The 12,129-nt window shown below is 57.6% G+C and overlaps 1 protein-coding gene across 1 annotated transcript in view; it reads right to left on the reverse strand.

The window, feature by feature from the left end:
• Nucleotides 1-3,854: 3,854 nt before the first annotated feature.
• Nucleotides 3,855-12,129, reverse strand: part of PROM2 (prominin 2) — a 17,828-nt gene continuing 9,553 nt past the window's right edge. The window contains exons 15-24 of the mRNA XM_011969661.1: nt 9,102-9,248; nt 8,507-8,578; nt 7,663-7,755; nt 7,251-7,304; nt 6,895-6,975; nt 6,653-6,721; nt 5,831-5,920; nt 5,543-5,649; nt 5,154-5,226; nt 3,855-4,936 (exon numbers count right to left, since the gene is read on the reverse strand). Of these exons, the coding sequence (XP_011825051.1) occupies nt 5,163-5,226; nt 5,543-5,649; nt 5,831-5,920; nt 6,653-6,721; nt 6,895-6,975; nt 7,251-7,304; nt 7,663-7,755; nt 8,507-8,578; nt 9,102-9,248 (777 nt within the window). The 3' untranslated portion in view covers nt 3,855-4,936; nt 5,154-5,162. The remainder of the gene's footprint in view (nt 4,937-5,153; nt 5,227-5,542; nt 5,650-5,830; nt 5,921-6,652; nt 6,722-6,894; nt 6,976-7,250; nt 7,305-7,662; nt 7,756-8,506; nt 8,579-9,101; nt 9,249-12,129) is intronic.

Consider the following 12,129-nt stretch of genomic DNA (forward strand, 5'->3'; position numbering starts at 1 on the left):
GAGAGAGAGAGAGAGAAGCCTGGTCGGCTGGGGGCATCTTGGTAGGAAAATACAAATGGTCCTCATCACTTCACATCTCACAGCACAGGCTCAGCCCCCATCCAGGCCCATGTCGTCGTCAACTCTCCTGCTCCCCACCCAGCTTGGGCCTGGGGGTGGCGGCCTGGGGCGGGCGGCGGGCACGGCAGCCTCCAGCTGAGCTGCACTCTGGGTTTGCAGAGGTTGACAGCTGTCGCTCTTTCTCTGAGGGCTCCTCCAAGGGTCCTCGGAGCCTGGCCTCACGGTCCCCGGACGAGAGTGCTTCACACGGGCCTCAGGGAACCCACAAGCCCCCAGTACCTAATGGCAGCTCTGCCTCCTCTTGGGCTGAGGTCGGTTCACTCTCTGGGCGGCCTCCTTCGACTGGACCTAGGAGACTCCGTGCCGACTGTCACGGGAGGCCCGCACCTGGGCCGCCAGCCCTCTCCTTAGCTTCGCCTTCAAGGCAGCCAGCCTGACTGCCCTCGAGACTTTGCAGTGGGTGCGGCGTCAGTCCAAGGGATTTCTCAGACTTCAGGGGACACCGTGAAGCTCTCTGGCGGCTTTCTTTAAAGCCCCTTTCCTTGCAGCTTGAAGTGAAGAAAGGGCGGCTGACCACACGCCTCGGACTCAGCTCACCTCCCTGAAACCTCCCTCCTCTAACCTCAGCGCCTGACTCCTTGGCTCCCACTCCAGCCCTCAGTGTGGGTAGAGGCTCAGCCACCTCTTCCCTAAATTCTGCTTCACTCATGGGCAGAAGTCAAGGGCTCAGATGGGGCCCCATCGTCTACTCACCCCCTCCCTCCCTCCTCACCCAAGCTGCAGTTCTTGGTCAGCATTTGTAAGACGGATGAGTGCGGACCACCCAAGGACGGGCACACCCAGCATGTGCTAGGAAGGGCTGGGGCCACGGAGAAGAAACTTTATTCTGGCAGCAGGTGCTGTGTGCACCAGGTTGGCCACCAGCCTCCTGGTTCAGTTCCTGGCACTCAGGCTAGAAGCGATGGACGGCTCTGGCTCGGGGAGAGTAGGGAAGGGGGACGCTGTCCACATTCGCCCAGAGCGGGGCCTCGGGCTGATTCCAGAAGACTCAGATGTGGCCTGAGCGGCACTGTTCTCCGCTGATTCACTGGGAGGAGTGCTGCTCTTTCTACTCCGCCCACATCCAGTCTCTGCCTGAGCTTTCTCAACTGTCAGGCAGGTAAATAACAACACCTGCCTCCCAGTTAATTCATGGAAAGCGCTTCCTGACCTATGCTCAGAACTCAGTAAATAAATATTAACTCACAGTGTTTGTCCCTTCAGGCAGGCTCTTGCCCCGGCCACGTGACTCTCCCTTTGTACACCTCAAGCCAGCTGGAGCCGCCCTGAGCAGCCACCTGGGACCTCAGACACCCTGACCCATCTGGCATTTCTTAGGCAGAATCTATCATGAGGCCTTCTGCTGGGGGGCCAGGTTGGAGGGTCTGGAAGAACTCCTAGCACCCCCAGTCTGTCATCCCTGCCATAGGGACAGCAAGGACACTTGGTTCAAGTCGCCTTGGAGAGAGGGCCTCGCTCCCGCATGCCCACAGGGAATGGGAACTGGCATTGCCTCCAGGAAGAAACCTCCAGGGCCACCGGGACCCGGGGACCGGCTTCCAAAGCCTGGCTGGGCGTCAACTTCTGAGACCCTGAACCAGCCTTGGAACTTCCTGGAGCTTCCTCTGCTCAACCAGATGAGAATTTGCTCCCTCAGAGACTGTCGTGGGACGGAAGAAATAGACTGTGACCTCAGAGGGGCTTTGTTTCGCATATAAAGTAGCACTAGCATTTCAGGATTCCAGAATTTTAAAAGCCAGAGAAATAGGTAATTTATCTTTCTCTGTGGCTATTTCTGTCTCTCTGCCAACTGCCGAGTGCCACCCCATCCCCGGGTGACCGGTATTACCGTGGCGCTCTCGAAACAAAACTCCTTTGCAAAAGACAGTGTTCCATTAGCTGGGCCCCAGTTTCTGGACACCAAATTCAAACAGTGGCAGCCTTTTCCCAGTTTACAAGGGGAACATCAAAGTCAGTTTTTTAGGACTACTTCTAATAACTGTGGGCTGGGTAATTTGGACGAAATTTCCAGTTCAGGACAACTTAAAAAGCTGCTCAAAATTTGTGTGTGTGTTGGGGGGGTGGGGTGGCGGGCATTTTGAACAGCTTTTAAAGTTATATTTATTTATTTATTTATTTAATAAATATATGTACATATATATATTTAAGTCTAATTGAGAGTATTGGGAAGGAAACAAAGCAGTGAAGAATTACAAGGCCAAGATCTAGGAAAAGGAGGCAACTCAGAGACACATGCACGGCATCTGGGACTACGTTTTCTGTAGGGGGTCTGCGGATTCTAGAAGATACTGTGAAGCCCTCACAGGAAGGCTACCTGGTAAATGTCTTACGCTTCGGGTTGGAGCCCCAGCGGGCTTCACCCGATGAATACGGATGAATCAGAAGTAGACCAGCCCTTAAAGTAGCTCAAATCATCTCATTCCCTACAAGTAGATGAAAGAGATCTGGCTCACTGCATCCCCGGCCACCTGCCAGATGTAAACATAATCCTCACAGAGGAAGATAACTCTATCCCAGACCTGAAATTACTTGTGCTCAATAAAAAAATTGCCAAGTATGGGAGGAGACAGGACAAAACTAACAAAAAACAAGAGAAACAACAGGCACTAGAAACAGACTAATGGAGGCTCCATATAAGGGGCTAACTGAACTTTAAAATAACTATGCTTAATATGTTCAAATAGATAAAAGATAAAATAGGTAATTTTGAAAGAAAACCGAAAATATTTTAAAAATGGCTTCTATTCCATTTGTAATCCCATCAATTTTGTTTTTTAAATGCAAGGGTACTACTTCCCCCAGGTAGGTCAACAGATGAGTAACAAGCAAAAAAAAAAAAAGAAAAACAAAAAACCCTCTAGGAAAGGCAAAAAAGAGGCAGTCACGCTACATTCAAGGACACTCTTCTGACAGTGATAACAATACATTGTGTATGCACCATTCTAATTTCTAGTAGAAAACTTGTGGCTGGTTTATAAGATGCAGTTAATCATAGACACTTCCAGCCTGGGCAACATGGCAAAACCCTGTCTCTACAAAAAATACAAAAATTAGCCAGGCACAGTGGCACGCACCTGTAGTCCCAGCTATTTGGGAGGCTGAGGCATGAGAATCGCTTAAGCCCAGGAGGTGGAGGTTGCAGTGAGCCAAGATTGCACCCCTGCACTCCAGCCTGGGTGACAGAGCGAGACCCTGTCTCAAAACAAACAAACAAACAAAAACAAACAACACGGACACTCCCTGAAACCCAGCCCACCACAATCTGAAAGGACTTTCTGCCTTTGAACAGAGGCCTGTCTCCCTCTTCCCTTGTACATGCCCAGACACCAGCTCTACCCCCGGCCCAGAGCAGTCATGGCAAACAACGACAATAATAACAGGCAGCTTCCTATGACCGTTTGTTTTGTGCCAGGCCACTGCTAAGGGCTTTCTGTGAATGATCACATTTGATTTGCACAACTCTTTGCGGAGGCTGCCACTCTTCTCCCCATCTTATAAATGGAGAAGCTGAGCGAGCATGTATCACAGCCAGGCTGGGAGTCTAGGTCTGCCTGCTCCTGACAGCAGGCTCCCAGGCTGGGATGCACGCCCTACCTGCATATTGCTGGAATAACTCCTGGATGCCTGCAGCCAGAGGTGACCTTAGAACTCTCCTCTCCATACACACTCATTAAACACCAACCGCGTACAGGGCCCCAGCCGAGGAAACCTGGTTTTAAGGACCCGGAACCAAGTCTCAGGGAGGTGAGAACGCTTTAATGGATCTGAGGTCTGTCCATCTCTTCTCTCTCTCCTCTTCCTCATTTGTGGAACACAGCGTCCAGCACTCAGGGCTGACACAGGGATGGGCTGGGGATGACCCTCGGCCACACGCGCAGGATAGAAGGGGCAGTGCAAAACCCTGTTCTGGCCACCAGACCACTCCTAAGAAAGCTGGGTGGGGGCTGCGGAAGATGCTTCCTTCTGAAGAGGTAAGGGCGAGTCCCCACTGTGGCCCAGGCCCCAGGTCCCTTCCTCAGGAGCCAGCACTCAGAGAGGAGCTAAGTGCTGGTACCCCCATTTCTAACCTGGGTGCAGGCAGGGAGGCTCGGCCTTCAGACAGGCCTCCATCACCCCGCTGGGCACCAATAAATCCAGGATGAGATCTGCAGAGGGCCCAGGGCTCTGGGGCAGTGGAGGGCTCAGGGGCCATGAGGCAGGGCCTGCAGTAGCCCAGACCTAGGCCACGGTGCCCCTGCCTGATTAGTGGTGTTACCTGAGTGGTTTGGTTGGGCAGGGTGGTCCCCTGGGCCAGCAAGCTAGCAGTGGGGATATGGTGACGAGGGGACAAAGGGAGGAAGCAAAGGGCCAGGAAGGGCATAAGCGGGAAGTGGGAGCCAGCGGGGAGGCCAGATGAGGATGGGGTGGGGGGCGAGGAGCTCAGAGAGGGGCAGAGGGAGGCTTGGCACGGGGAGGACACACGGGAATGGGAGTGGGGTTGGACGAGGCCTCTGTCCCACCCCAGGGTCCAGGCTCCGGCAGGTGGAGAACAGGCTCTTCCCGTGAGGATGCCACCAGCAGGGGGGTGAGGGGTGGCACCTGGAGGGACCTGATGGCTCTGCAGCTGCATGGAAGTCCCACGTGATTCTGAGAGCGAATGATGGGGGTCGTGAGCAGAAAGAGGTGGAAAGGAGCAGGCAAGGTCGGGCCAGGTAGGTCGGAATTAGGGACAGTCCAGGCCTGGATGCCAGCCTGGGCTCTGGGGCAAGAGCTACCGAAGTCCTGTGGCCCAGGCTGAACCAAAGGGGAGGACAGGCAGCCTTGGGGTCAGCTCACCCTGTCACGGATTAAGAAGGAAACGGGTGAAGAGGAGGGAGGGGAGAACAGGGCTGTCAGCCCCGCTGCTGGACGGGCCACACCCAACACCCAGACCCCACCATGTCCCCAAGCCTTCCTGCCCTCCGAGGCCCCGGAAACCCCAGGCCCCAGCCCCTCCCCACCCCACTCACTCAATCCCTGGCAGGGAGCAATTAAGCACGCTGGGGAAAACTCACCCACAGGCCCTACAGCTTCAGGGAAGTAACCCGGGGGATGTGGAAGAGCTGAGTCTCCTCAGAGCTGGTGGAGCTGCAGCGTCGAAGACAGAGAGAGCATGGCCTCACCCCAGACCCTCAGCCCAGACACAGGGACAAACCCAGAGCCCTGAGAGTTTTTCCTCGGAAGCCCTCGGGGGGATGGGAAGGGTCCCTCGAACCTGCGCCCGAACGGATGCAGCAAGAAGGACAAGGGGCAGACGTACGGGGGAACTTCCTGGCTCTCCAGGGCTTGGCCATGAGCCTCCTCTGCCTGGGAGGCCTCAGGAGGGGCTGTGACAGGGGACCTGGCTGCGGAAAGGACACCTCCCTGGCCCCTGACGCTGCCCGCAGCCCTGGCAGCCCCTCACCTGAGGCGTTTCCGGATAGGACGGAAGTATTTGGAGGTCTTGACAGCAAAGATGATGCTGGGGATCAGGAAGAAGGTGCACCACGCCAGGCAGAACCAGAAGGCATTCTGCAACAGGGCTTGAGGTCGGCTCACCAACCCACGTGGTACCCAGCCCCACCCAGCTGCCTGGTCATCGGAGCCGGGGCAGGGGCCATGCCTGGCTTCACTCCCTGCTCACCCGGCCCTCCCTGAGAGCAGGAAGGCTTGGGGACTTGGTGGACGAGCCCTGATGAGCTGCGGCACTCACCCAGGGGTCAGCCACCATATCACACAGGATCACACGGCTGTTGTCCACGGCCCCGGAGAGGGGCTGGCAAGTGGCGATGCGCTGAGTCACCTGTGGTGCCAACACGAGGCAGGTGACACAGAGACACCCGGACCCACAGGTGCACACCCACATTCAATTCAGGGAGAGTGGTTGACAGGGACGCAGATAGGCCTGGGGACACCACTGGGGCCACCGCACACTCGTACACACATGCAGAGAGGCAGGTACAGACAGATGGGGACATACCCCACAGGCTCCTCGCTGGCCCTCCCCTTTCCATCTGTTCACCAGCCTGGCCTACTACGACCCAGCACCGTGCTTCAAGCCACTCTCACTGGGGAGGCAACACGTGTGTGTGCATGCGTGCACACACACACACACACAGGCACACAGACACACTCAGGGTACACCCAGACCCCTGCCACCTAGTGTGGGGTCCAGACAGCTGGCAGAGGCTGTGTTCAGCAAGGGTCTGCAGCGGGAGGTGGGCTTTGAGGATTGGCCTTGGACAAGCTGGGGAAGGGCCGGCCCAGGGAAGAACCTGCAGGCCAGGTGTGAGGAAACATTTTGGAGAACGCCAACCCTGCTCACACTCAGCTAAGGGAAGGGCTGCAACAGAGGTGGGGTGGGCAGAGCTTGGCCAGCAAGCAGGGGTGCAGATGCCAGGTTTGGGAGTTTGGGTTTGATCCTGAAGGCCTGGGTCACCCCCAAGGGGCTCTGGGGGCGGGGGCAGGGCTGAGCAGAGGGAACCGCTGGTCTGCTGGGGCAGGGAATCGGTCATTGCTCTGAGGCCCCACTTACCTCCTCTCTTACCCAGGCCATGTATTGGGAGAAGTAGCCCATCTCCCGGGCCAGGAAACACTCGCTCACCTGCAGGAAGGAGAGGAGGTCTGGGCCGCAGGGGTCCCGGAAGCCCCCTGCCCGCGCCACCTCCCATGTGTGGCAACTTGAGGACGGTCCCAGCTTTCCTGGGAGCCACAGTGAGAAGCAGGGAGTGGAGAAGTCTCGGGGGAAGCCCCTTCCCCGTCCCACCCACCACTCACATTCCTCAGGATCCTGGTGGCCCAGGCAGGCAGCTCTCCTTTCAGGTAAGTGACATTGGCTAGGACATCTGAGGTCTCCAGCTGGAGGGGACGAGAGCCTCAACTCAGTGCCCCGCATTCACGCATCCATTCATTAATTCAACACACACCAAGGCACACTCAGCGGGAGAGGGTTTGGCCCCGACAGACAGGCCAAGGGTGGTGATCCCCCAGGCTCTGCCGCCACCCCCATCTTCCTCCCGACCCCACCCACAACCTGGGCAGAGCTCTGAGGTCCAGAGTGAGATGGGCTCCTACTTCCTGCCTCCCTCTGCAGCCCCCCTGCTCCACCATACGTCCCCACCACCAGCAGCCACCTGGAGATTCGGGGCAGAGGACTCCAGGGCCCTGACGCTGAGGTTGAGCTTCGCCTGTGGAGAAGAGATCAGGGCTGGTTAGGGGAGGGGAAGGGAAGGGGAGGGGAGGAGAGGGGAGGAGAGAGGAGAGGAAGGGAAGGGAGGGGAGGGGAGAGGAGAGGAGAGGAGAGGAAGGGAAGGGAGGGGAGGGGAGAGGAGAGGAAGGGAGAGGAGGGGAGGGGAGGGGAGAGGATAGGAAGGGAGGGGAGAGGAGGGGAGAGGAGAGGAAGGGAGGGGAGAGGAGTGGAGAGGAGAGGAAGGGAGGGGAAGGGAGGGGAGGGAACAGATTCTCAGAGCTTCCCTCCCCTTTCACTGTCCCCTCTCCAGCTCTCCCCTCCCCCAGGCCCCAGGCTCCCTGGGCCTGCAAACTGACCACAAGGCTCTGCTGGGGAACGACCTTCTCCTGGTGAAGGTTTCTGAGTCCGTGGGCCTCCTCCTGCAGCCGCTGCCCCAGCACAGAATTGCCCTGAAAGGATATAAAAATCAGAACGGCCCCACCCAGGACACATGTACCCCTCACCCAGGCTTTCACTCCGACATACCAAGGGGAAGTGAGAGGCAGAAAACCGAAGCCTCCATAAGCTCCAGGGCCTGATCTGGGTTTGGGGGGCCTAGATCCAAGTTCTAAGTTCACTCTAGCTTGCTGGGTGTCCCTGTCAGTCACAGAACATGCCTGAGCTGCAGGGGCACCTGCGGAAATTGAGGATGCTCCTGGCTCTGCCCACCCTGTGGGGTTGTTGCGGGGCCTATGTGATGTTTCAAAGAGAACTTTTAAACCCTAAATAGCTACAAATATAAAATGCGATTTTTCCCCTCAAGGGCAACTGCCATGACATCTCATTCATCCCAAAGTCCTCACAGCCCCTGTCCCAGCAAATCCCCCAGTGGCACACATAGAAACACCTGCCCAACTGCGTGAGGCCAGAAAGTTACTTCATCTGCTCTGAGACAGAGGACAGTCCACCCAACAGATGAAGAAGCTCCGGCTCAGAGACGCTGCATGTCTTGCCCAAGGCCACACAGCCAGTGGGTGGCAAAGCTTGAGTAAGAACTGATGCTGCAAAACCATCCAGCCCAGCCAGGGGTCAGGAGCCTCAGGCCTCACTGGTGGTGGTCCTCAGTCCCCTGCCTTTGCCCTCACATCCCCCCACCCTCTCCTGCCTCCCAAGCCCCCCATTTCTCCTGCTGCCCAGTGGGGGCCCTTGCTTCCCTCTCACTTGGGCCTGGGCCAGTCCTTCCAGCTCCTGGGCCAGCTGCTCCGTGCTAGTCTTCACCACAGGCCTCTGGATCTGCAGGTGGACAGGAGAGGCCAGGAGGGATGAACCCAGCTCCCCTGGGACCCACAACCACCCGCTCCCAGCCTCCAAATCCCGTCTTATCAAATAGAACTGACACCAGCTAAGGGTTTTGTGACGCATGAGTCACAGTGGATTTTCCCTGGAACTGTGAAATATTTCAGACATTTTCCCAATGAGACGGAAACAACGAGAACAAATAAGGCACCTCTGGTGTAACTTGAGGAAGAGGCGACTTCCCACTGTGTCCGCCACAGCAGTGGGTTCAGAACCATGAACAGTGACACACGCTGTTGGGTTAGGGGAGAGGGCGCCCATTCCCGTGTGACCTGGGTGGTGGCAGGAGGACGGGCCCAGGGACACATGATCTGGGGACACCTCCACAGGAAGAGGCCCCAGGAAACGTGGAAGAGCCCAGAGCCGGGATAAGGCGAGATGCACACCCGGCTCCTCTGTGGGCCCCTTCGTTCCGTCACCACCTGGCCGAGGAAGCCCCACTGAGGTGCCCACCGCTGACCTGAACGAGGAAGTCGGGGTAGTGGACGCGCTGGAGCCCACTGCTCTGCAGGGCCTCCAGGTCCCGGCGGGCGGCTGAGCTCAGCAGGTCCAGGCTCTGTGTGTCTACCTTCAGGCTCTGCAACTCCTGCCACAGCTTGTTGGTATACTGGGAGGGTGGGGACAGGGTGGGGGTCATGCCCAGTTGCTGAGCTAGGACCCCAGAGATGCTCCCCTAAGCGAGGCGGTCACCAGGCGATATGGTCTGGATATTTGTCCCCTCCAAATTTCATGTTGCAATGTGACCCCCGGGTGTTGGGGGTGGAGGTGGGCCTGGTGGGAGGTACTAGATCACGGGGGCGGATCCCTCACGAAGGCCTTAGTGCCGCTGCCCGGGTGATGAGTGAGATTTTACCCAGTTAGTTCACGTGAGACCTGGTTGTTTGAAAGAGCGTGGCACCTCCGCACTGGCTCTCTCGTTCGCTCTCTCCCTGTGTGACGCGCTGGCTCTCTCGTTCCCTCTCTCGCATCTCCGCACTGGCTCTCTCGTTCCCGCTCTCCCTGTGTGATGTGCTGGCTCCCCTCGGCCTTCCACCATGAGTGGAAGCTCCCTGAGGCCTCCCCAGAAACGGGTGCTGGTGCCACGCTTCCTGTACAGCCTGCACTGAAACCTCTTTTCTTTATAAATTATGCAGCCTCAGGTGTTGCTTTTTTAAATTTTTGGTTGGGGGAGGGGACAGGGTCTTGCTCTGTTGCCCAGGCTGGAGGGTAATAGCACAAACACAGCCCACTGAAGCCTGGACCTCCTGGGTCCCAGTGATCCTCCCACCTCAGCTTCTCCAGTAGCTGGGACTACAGGTGCAAAACACCACACCTGGCTTTAAAAAAAAATTGTATAGAGGGGGTCTCCTCATGTTGCCTAGGCTGGTCTTGAACTCCTAGGCTCAAGTAATCCTTCCACCTCAGCTTCCCAAAGTCCTGGGATTACAGGCGTGAGCCACCATGTCCAGCCTCAGGTATTCCTCTACAGCAACACAAGAACAGACTCACATGGCAGGCCCTCAGGGCCCCCTGCCCTGGACACCCTAAGCCCCAGACAGGCTCCCCATAGGCCCCTGTCCCAAATGCCAAGACCTGGCCTTCCTCCAGTGCCTATCTGGCTTCTGGGCCAAGACACAGACCTTTCCTGGCCACCTGAAATAAAATAGCTCTCCCATCCCCTCTTTATCCCGTCAGCTGTGTCAAGGCCTTCAAAGCGCTTGTTGCTGTGAAATGATGTTACTTGTAGGTTAATTGTTCATTGCTGTCAGCTCCACGAGAGCGGGGCTTTGCCTGCCTGTTCTGCCCCCAACCCCCAGCATCTAACTCAGAGGCTCATACGTGGTGGGCAGGGTACAAGTTTGTTAGTTGTGTGAATGAGTGAATGAATGAATGAATGAATGCACGCAACTGCATTTTCAGGAAAGAGCCTCAGCATTTTCCTACTATCGCTGGAAGAGATTTAGACGTCATAAAATGCAGCCCGAGTGTTCAACAGATGAGAAACTGAGGTTAGAGTGGAGCGTCCACTTGCCAAGGTTACACAGCTGGTTAGAGACGGTGGCCCAGCTTGGCTCTCCTCCCCGCATCCCTCCAGGCTGCCTTCTCCTGGAGGAGAAAAGGCCTGGCCCTCTCGGGTGGGGGCCTTCAGGCCGTGTCTCAGGCATCAGTGGCAGCAGCTTCACGAGAAGTGGGGAGGTGCGTGGTGCCCTCCCCGTGCTCTGGAAAGCCCTGTGTCCTACTCATGTCTGCGTACCCATCCGTATCTCCTTTGAGGACAAGGATTCTTACAACCACTTTGGGTACGTTGTCAGGTGGCCTCAAAGGACTGCCCAGTGCATCCGAATCCAAAGCCCAGGACTCCTCCCATCGAGAGCCATGGCTTCCCGCCAGCAGGGGATGGGGGCTCCTCTGCCCAGGGCCCTGGTTCATCCCTCCCTCCCTGGCCAGCCTTCCTCCACAGGGCAGTGTCTCAGCCTAGCACTGAGATATCGCCTGCTCCAGCGGCCTCCTGTCTGGTTAAAGATGTGGAAGGAGGAGTGAGCTGCATGACTGTCCCAGGTTGTGTAGTTCAAGACACAGAGTTGGGACTGGGCCATGTGGCTGTGCCGTCCGTGGGCCGAGGCTGGTTGGTTGATCCAGGGGTTGGAAGGGTTTCCCGGGACGATGCAAAATCAGGAGTTAGCATGCTCTGTGTCTGGGGAGGGAGAGGGGCACCGGGGCCGGGGATGGGGGGTTTCCCCAGCATGTGTTTAGGAGCCTGGAAGTCGAGGAGGGAATGTCTTCCGGCTTCTGTGCACCATGAGGAGAACCCCGTTCTCAACGTCCATCCCTCTTGTGAAACAGCCCTTCCTTGCCTTCGTTCTAGAACGGTCTCTCGCCAGCATTGGCGAGCGTCTCCAGCTCTGCACACCAAGTCCCAGCAAAGCCCAGAGGCTCCAGGAAGAGGCTGGTTTGTCAGCCTGGGGGTGGAATCCTGCCGCCGCCACCTCCCACCTGCGTGAGCTTGGCAGGCCCTCCCCCAGCGTTAGCCAGACCCACCGCCGTCCGTGTCACTGCCACGTCCTTCCCCACCCTCCCCCTCCCAAGTAGAGCATCCCGGCCAATGCCTGTCCTCAGTCAGGACACGTGTGCCCCCCGTCCTCCTGCTCATTGTCACCAGCTTTTCCTGCTGCCACCTTGGCTGTGCTTGGGGCTGGACATAGCCTCCAGGTGCACACGGACCCACCCACACACCCGGAACCTTCCCCAGAGCTGGTGACTGGGCCTCTGCCCTCGGGCACCTTAATCGCTCACACAGACTTCTCGGGTCTCCTGGGTTCAAAGAGACCGTGCCTCCACAGAGGCAAAAAGACCGGAGGAGGGGATCTGAGGAGGGATCTGGGGAGGGGATCCGGGCAGGGGATCCGGGGAGGGGATCCGAGGAGGGATCCGGGGAGGGGATCCGGGGAGGGGATCCGGGGAGGGGATGTGAGGAGGGGATGTGAGGAGGGGATCCGGGGAGGGGATCC

Source organism: Mandrillus leucophaeus, unplaced genomic scaffold, assembly GCF_000951045.1.
Source record: "Mandrillus leucophaeus isolate KB7577 unplaced genomic scaffold, Mleu.le_1.0 Scaffold9, whole genome shotgun sequence".
NCBI classification, from domain to species: Eukaryota; Metazoa; Chordata; class Mammalia; order Primates; family Cercopithecidae; genus Mandrillus; species Mandrillus leucophaeus.